Source organism: Frankliniella occidentalis, unplaced genomic scaffold (genome assembly GCF_000697945.3).
Source record: "Frankliniella occidentalis isolate FOCC.00 unplaced genomic scaffold, Focc_3.1 Scaffold395, whole genome shotgun sequence".
Taxonomy (NCBI): domain Eukaryota; kingdom Metazoa; phylum Arthropoda; class Insecta; order Thysanoptera; family Thripidae; genus Frankliniella; species Frankliniella occidentalis.
In genome coordinates, this window is record NW_026267517.1 from 86,787 (window position 1) to 94,662 (window position 7,876).

The 7,876-nt window shown below is 43.7% G+C and overlaps 1 protein-coding gene across 1 annotated transcript in view; it reads left to right on the top strand.

The window, feature by feature from the left end:
• Positions 1-7,876, top strand: part of LOC113207103 (myrosinase 1-like) — a 19,172-nt gene that overhangs the window by 1,460 nt on the left and 9,836 nt on the right. The window contains exons 2-6 of the mRNA XM_052274437.1: positions 878-1,057; positions 1,205-1,338; positions 4,088-4,222; positions 4,455-4,577; positions 7,380-7,563. Coding sequence (XP_052130397.1) covers positions 889-1,057; positions 1,205-1,338; positions 4,088-4,222; positions 4,455-4,577; positions 7,380-7,563 — 745 coding nt within the window. The 5' untranslated portion in view covers positions 878-888. The remainder of the gene's footprint in view (positions 1-877; positions 1,058-1,204; positions 1,339-4,087; positions 4,223-4,454; positions 4,578-7,379; positions 7,564-7,876) is intronic.

Sequence of the window (7,876 nt, forward strand, 5' to 3'; positions counted from 1 at the left end):
GGGCGTCGCTGCTAGCACGCGTCCGAAAACGGCAGGTGGACGTGAGATGGAGCAGCAGCGCAGTTAGAGCACCTCACTCACACCTGTCGTTTTCGTACGCATACGCGCTCAGATGCTCGCTTGCGGCTGGCGTTCGGTAGGTGGTAGGTTGGACGCCCAGCCTGCCTCCTCTCCTAAGGCGCGCATCCATCTGTCTCACTCATCTCCGTCTCCGTGCGGCCGGCTCAGATCACCCAGTCTGAGACCCCTGGGATATGTTACAAAGCTCACAGAGTCACGACTCAGACAGCTGCGCTTACTTGTTGTCCTATTGTTCATTAGCTTTCGTCTGCACTTTGTTACTGATGAAACGGTAGTGCTTGCAAATTTTATTCTTTGTAACGTTGCTAACAATTTTCGAGTTTGGTATTGCGAAGAAATTTTTTGCAGGCTGTCGGAACCGTTGTACACTATGTGCATTGCAGAGAAATAGCTTGCAGGTTTGCAAGTACTAGGTTGTTTTCAAATGATTTGCTACACGCAAAAGTCGTTTGCACCACGAAGCTATTATTTGCAAGCATTTTACAGTAGTACAGTCAATTCATCAATATCGAGTGCTCAATCAGTATTGACAGATTTAACACAATGTTGTGTCAACGTGTCTAATGCCGGCCAAACAAATCCGGTAAAAACCCGACACAGCCCCCCTGTTCGGGCTCTGGAAAGCAAAATACGCATCTGAGGTTCAAAACCAAATCTGACTTGTGACTTTGTGAGTTCTAGAGATACGGAGGCCGCATTTTTAAGCGTTACAAAGAAATAGAGAAAAACCTGAAAAAAAATAGTCCGAAATTAGATACTTTGACAATATAGTACACGTTTCTATTTCGGTTTACAGTGGAAGTCAACATGAAGGGCGCTGCGACTGAGCTCACAGTGTTGGCTGTGATTGCTGCTGTGTCTTGCGCGCAAGCCTTAACGCCGGATGACTCTGATTTGGATCTACTGTTCCCGGATAACTTTATGTTCAGTAGTGCCACTGCATCGTACCAGATTGAGGGGGCCTGGAATGTTAGTGGTACGTTACTCTCTAACTCAATGACTGGTGAACTGCAGACCTCACATTACCTTGAGGTAGAAATGGAATTTCATTCCTAGAGCTGAAAACAGAATCTGTAAATCATTCCTTGACTGTCTTAATATTTTCGTTTTTCGTGGGTTCTAGGAAAAGGGGAGAACATATGGGACCGGACAACCCATGAGCACCCAGAGAAAATCCTAGACCATTCTAGCGGAGATGTAGCATGCGACTCGTATCACAAATACAAGGAAGACATCAAGTTGGCCAAGTCCTTGGGGGTACGCACTTCTAGTAGGTTTTGACACGTGATTTTCGTGTGCATGGTAATACTTAATTCGTAGAATATATGGTATTTCGCGAAAATCGTCAGCTACTCTGGAAATAAGTATGGTGGATCGGCATGCCCCGCTAAATGGAATCAAATTAACGTTTATATAGCTCTATATGTCTCTATATACATGTATACAAACCAATATGTTTTAATTTATCTTGAATAAGGTTTCATTATATCTAACTATATATATTATATTTATGTTTTATATGTTATATAGAGAAAACCCTTATTAACCCAAATATAATATATATAATTGGATATAATGAAACCGCTTTATAAGATCTGTGTTAAAGGCAGATATAGTTTTTATTTAAAATGATTTCGCGGGATGGGAGTGGGGCCAGGAAGCGTGGGGGATCAAAAACAAGTAATTGCATGGAATGAAGGGGTTGTCAACTCCCATCGGCCGTACAAAGGAATATTACATATTATCGGTAATATAATAAGGAGTAATATTAAAGTACTACTGACGTAATATGACTGTGATATCGCAATAATATTATCAACAATTATTTGAGTAACATCATGATAACACACTGGTAAAACAAGTGAGTTAAGTTTGGGAGACATTAATGTTGCACGCCAATTGGTGTTTAAGTTCAATTGTGCATTTTCCCAACACATTGTGGTGTTTTACTATGTTTAAACTTTCGGTACTTCCGAATAGCAGCTGCACACCATCTGGTTCCTATATATTTGTTTGTGTCCAACTGTGCAGAATCTAAACGTTTACAAAACGGTTAAAACGTGCACACCACGCAAGTGTGCAACTTAAGGTAGACACCATGTAATGTTTAAAATCATAACTTGCACACGTCGGTGTTTAAAGTATGCACACTTGTTTTACCAGCGGATGTGTAATAATATCGGTGTAATATCAGCCTGGTACAGTCATGGATCCTAAATCCGGACGATTTTTAGAGAAAAAGTCCTGTGAAATCCGTAGTTTTGATAATATTGAAAAACGGTGGGGATTATAAACTCTACACTCTAAAAAATAATACAGAATTCTGTATCAAATTTGATACATGATTCTGTATCAGGCTTTTGTGATATGGAAACATGTAACATGGGTACAAAATTCGGTAATCTGATCAAAATGTTACAAAATTCCGTAAATGTTACTAATTTCTGTAACAGATACAAGATCAAGTAAACGTTGGATACAATTTTCTATAACTCTGGATACAGAATTATGGAACTTCATTGGCACGGTCTCCGGGAGCCCCGGTGGCATTACACCGGGTTCCAGCGGACCATTTCTCAGGTAGCCTGGGTGGCCGCGCGGGTAAAGGCGCGACTTCCTAATCCAAGGGTCTGGGGTTCAACTCCCGGTGCGGCAAGGTACATTACTTGAAATGAAATCGAAGGAGTAAAGTCCCCTAGAAAAAAAGAAGAGGGGGAAACGGAGGAAGAGTAACAACATGAAGGATTACAATTTTAAAATCCCAAAGATGTTCTGTATCAGGTGATACAGATTTCCGTATCCGTGTTACAGATTAAAATCTGTATCAAAAATGATACAAATTTCTGTAACATGTGTTATGTGAATTACTGCGTAACAATGTTACAGAATTTTGTACTGATTTTTTTTTAGAGTGTATGGACCAAGACGCACCTACCACCACCTTGAACGGTTTTTTATTATCTACGGTGTACCTGTGAGGCTCGCTAGAACAGTATCCTTGTTTAAGAGCCACAGTGCCTCAAAATTCGGACAGTTTAGAAATCATGAAAAATGAAAAATTGTAGGGGGAAAAGAAACTTCAAGAAAAAATTTGATCTTACCCTACCGTCGAAATGTTTTTATCTAGTGTAGTTTAGCCACCAGAACTGCTTAAAGATCGCTTTTAGAGTGCCTTTAATCTGAACAACAGCCACTTTTGCATGTTAAAGCCTATGCCTGTATTTAGGGGACTTTCGGAAATCGCTTCTCATACTTGGCACAAGTGACAGAAACAAAATGTTCTTGTATCATCCGGTAGGTGCACCTTCATGAAGAATCCTAGTTTAACATGTGTCAACCTAAAAATTGTACGATCTCCCGCCGTTGGGAGCCCCACATTTTGGCAAAGCAGTATGAAAATTGTCCGTTTTCGTGGAGCAAGTTTGGAATTTTTTGGAGAGAGCAGTATGCAAGATATTGGAAATATTTCTTCAATTCTAGATTCTAGAGGGTCTAACCCGAGGGGGGTTTTACTCCAAGAAAACGTGTACAGAGTACTCCGTATTACACTTTTCGCACGGTATTGCGCTGGTATAACATGGAAAAAATTACCATTTTAAAGCATATTTTGATATTTTACGGTATAACATTGTGCGTAATACCGTGTAATACCCAGGTCAGGTGTACAGGGTATTACGCAAGGTAAAACCCCCTCGGTCTAACTTTTCCAGCGAACCCTCGGAAGCTATATTCCGGTTACTCGTTTTCGATTTAGGGGCTTTATTAGTAGAAACCAGCAAAGTGTCCGACATCAGGGTGCTAATCCGAAGTTAGGATTCGTGACTGTACGAAGGAATATAGGAGTTCAGACGACCCCTCACATGGAACGAAGGGAATTATTGGAATCATCCGGAATCGATTTGGTCACGCAGGGGCACTACCTCGACCACTTCCCATTTAGTGTATTGGATGACACCGTATTGCACTTTTGTAATCTGCATTCAACTGATTTTTTATGCCCTTACAGACTCCCATGTACCGATTCTCGCTGTCTTGGTCTCGCATTCTTCCAAGCGGAGCAGTTGACCGCATAAACGATGACGGAATCCGCTATTACAACGCTGTTATCGACGAGTGCATCGCCAATAACATCACCCCTGTGGTGGGTTTTGAGTTTTCCTAATGTTGTTTCTTTCATCTTTAATGAGATGCAGTAAACTAAATTACCCACACGTTGGTTATTGACATATATCTAAGGCCCACAAAAAATTCTGAGAAAATCCAAAACTAGTTAAAACTACGTTTCAACCCTCCTTAAGAAATCCCCCTTTAATCGTCACTACTTCCTTATAAACTGACCAAATTCTTAAGGTATACCATCTTGCTATGCGCAGGTAACTTTATTTCACTGGGACCTGCCTCAACCGCTTCAAGACCTTGGCGGATTCTCCAATGAGTTGATTGCAGATTATTTTGAAGACTACGCGGACGTCGTGTATAAAAACTTTGGTGAAAAGGTCAGTGAGGAAACTGCTACGTGGTTCTCAAAATCAAACGTTTCTCTATTCCGCGAGGGCAGAACGACAGTTGAAGTGTCCTACACTAAAGCACTTTTAAACAGGGAGTGTCTTTGAGCACATCTTCATCAGACACAAATTTGTCTGTACGGAGGTACAAATTGTACCTAGGCTAGGTACCAATTCGGTTTTGTGTATGTAACATAGATACAAATTTGTGTCTAGTTTAGATGTGCGAACAGACACATCTAGACGACATACAAAAATTGTCCCACTTAGTGTGTAACCTTCCACTAAACGGAGCTGCCGTTGCCATCTCTACTCCTCTTCGCTGCAAACTGCGTTTGGCAGGAGCTGAGGCTACTGGTTGGCCCCTGGTACTATTTGGTCGCCTAAGGTCAGTCACTTAGCACGCTTCAGTACTATAGTAAGTTAGTTTCAGGGAGCAGACCTCTGTGAAAATCGTCTAATGCGTTAGGGAGGGATTGTTAAAACAGAGGCCCGAGTTGAGGAAGAATTGGGCGTTAATATGATAAATAATAGAGGACTGTAACCCTCCAGGAACATTGTTTTTTGGCATGAACCAAACGGGTACACTATATGGTGGCGTGCACGTGCACGATTCCGGCCGAACGGATGGACAGTGAAATAAATTGTCATTTACTTTTGAAAGATGCCCTTGTAGCGCAGGCGCGGATTAAGGGGGTGGGGGTGGGGGGGATCGCCCCCCCTGGCGTCTCTAGAGAGCCGCCCGAAAAGTAGACAATTTGCGCCACAATACCCCTGTACGCAGGCGACCGACAGTGCATCGCCCCCCCCCCCCCCGCCCCCCCCCCCCCCCCCCCCCCCCCCCCTGTCAGCCGGACCTTAATCCGCCACTGCTATAGCGTGACGAGAGCGATTTTCAATTAGACAGGTCTCAGGTTCTCAAACTGAGGGAAACGTAGTAAATTTCCAACCCAATTTTTTATCCCAAAACTTTGGCATTTTCTAAAAAAAATGTTGATATTCAAAAATTTAAATATCGCTCTCGTCAGGCTATAGAGACATCTTTGAAAATACTGCCCCCTTAAATGTGGTTTATTGTACCGAATAGAAAGTTTAAAGTTCACAAGTTGTGGTTTTAAATAATGGAACGCGTTGCTAATAAAAATTAGCACGCGTAAAATTATAATATATTGCAGAGTTTTTGGAAATACAATTTGCATGATAATTAAATTGTGAATTCACAAAATTCTTAAGAGTAAAGCAAATTTACTAAAATTATTAAGTATATCAAGAGAGAGCGAACTGTAGTCTTGCCCCGATGTGCGCGGAAGATAATCCACGCTGGAGAGACTTTACCGGCTTGCCCAGCCCAGTGCCAAACGGCCATACTCCGCGCTCAAGCGCACGGCGCTACCCCATGCCACTGGCAGTGTGCAGTCATAAATATAGTATATAAAGACATAGATGGGGCATCGCCTATCCCTGCCCATGCAGAGCGGTGAAGCCAACATGACCCTACCGAGCCGTGCTGCGCCGCGCCAAAGGTTTACATTGTCAAACAAAAACACATTGACGAATTCTCATACTGCCTCCCCCCTCCACAGGCGGCTTCGGGGGTGAGGCGGGCTGGGGGGGAGGCGGGAGCCGTCTGCGCATGCGCCAACCTCCCCCACCTCCCCCGCCAGCCCGCCTCACCCCCGAAGCCGCCTGTGGAGGGGGGAGGCAGTATGAGAATTCGTCAATGTGTTTTTTTCGACAATGTAAACCTGGCGCTGTCATGTTGGCTTCAGCCAGGAGCGCTCTTGCCCCATCTATGTCTTTATATACTATATATATGTGTGCAGTTCGAAGAAACAAAAGATACAGTGCTTACAACAATTGAATTAAAGACGCTTATTTTTAAAAAGTTCCTTCAAAACTCTGGCGAGAAAATTGCAGATCTCCTGCCTTCCCTTCTGCGCTGTAAAAAATATTAGGGATTTTGCAATCCAGTAGGCCAGGAATTTGCAACCATAGGTTGGGCATTCCCTTTTGGGCTGGAAAGAAGCCCTTTGAGCTGTGAAGGTATCCTCTGTATGTCCAGGCCTGCACACTTAAAGAAAAATTTGGCCACGAAATTTCAAGCACTGGTGGAAAATTTACCAGGTGGGCAGGGCATCTAAACTCTCGATGGCCTGCGACTTTGCAGTTCGCGGACAGTGCGGACTCTCTCTCCCCCCCCCCCACACGGAGTAAATTTACTTGTTAGGCTAACGGCGACACCTTTCCCGGCCAGTGGTGCCTGTGACTTCACAGTCGGTGGGCAGGAAATCCACTTGCTGTGTGGATTCCCGGTACATCACCGAGAAGGGAGCGTTGCCACCCCGGGTAGGTAAAATTCGCTCTAGTTGTTTTTTTACACTGTTGATTTTTTCGGTCTTGCGGCCTCTGGGCTGAAGAAGAACTATACTTGCTGTGTTCTTTGGGTAGGACTGCCGAACGGAGTAGCCTGGAAAGCGAAGGGTCGCTGCAGCGAAATGTCAAGTCTGTTTGTCAAATGACAAATTTTTGTCCGTTGTAAGATGAATCTGTGAGCGCATCTTGCAAGACGCAATTTTGAACCCGGAGAAGTGACACATTTGCGTCTTCTGCTAGACATTTTTTTTCAACTGTAAATACAATATTGTCGCAACGCAAGTTTCAAAATAGCATCTTGTTAGATGCGCTCACAAATGCATCTTGCAACGGACAAAAAATGCCCTTGAACGCTTTTTCGCAAAGTAGACCATTCCTCATCCCGTTACTGCTTAATTTTTTGCCGGCCTTTCTCTGTAGGTCAAGTGGTGGATCACCCTTAACGAGCCGTACACGCTGTGCCAGGAGGGATACGGCAACGGCGCTAAGGCTCCCCTAGTGGTGGCAGAGGGCCGGGCTAACTACCTCTGCGGACACACCATGCTCAAGTCGCACGCCCGCGCATACCGCCTGTACGAAAAGAAGTACAAAAAGTCCCAACAAGGTAAATACACACTAAATGGACAGAGACAACTTTTGTACGTATGCTAGATGTACATTAGTTGTACATTACGTACAAATTACGGCATTTGTTCATTGTCTAGGTATAATTTGTACATCCGTACAGACAAATTTGATCCAGATGTACTTAAAAGCACAACTAACCTAGGCACAAAAGTTGTCCATCCCCATTAGGAATTCAGTAAAAATATAAAATGCTCTAGTTGCGAGCGGGCACCGGTCCTAGGGGCCTCCTTTGTGTGTCGGCGACGTTTCGTGGCTTGACTTTGAAGTCACTAGCGCACTTCCGTTAAAAT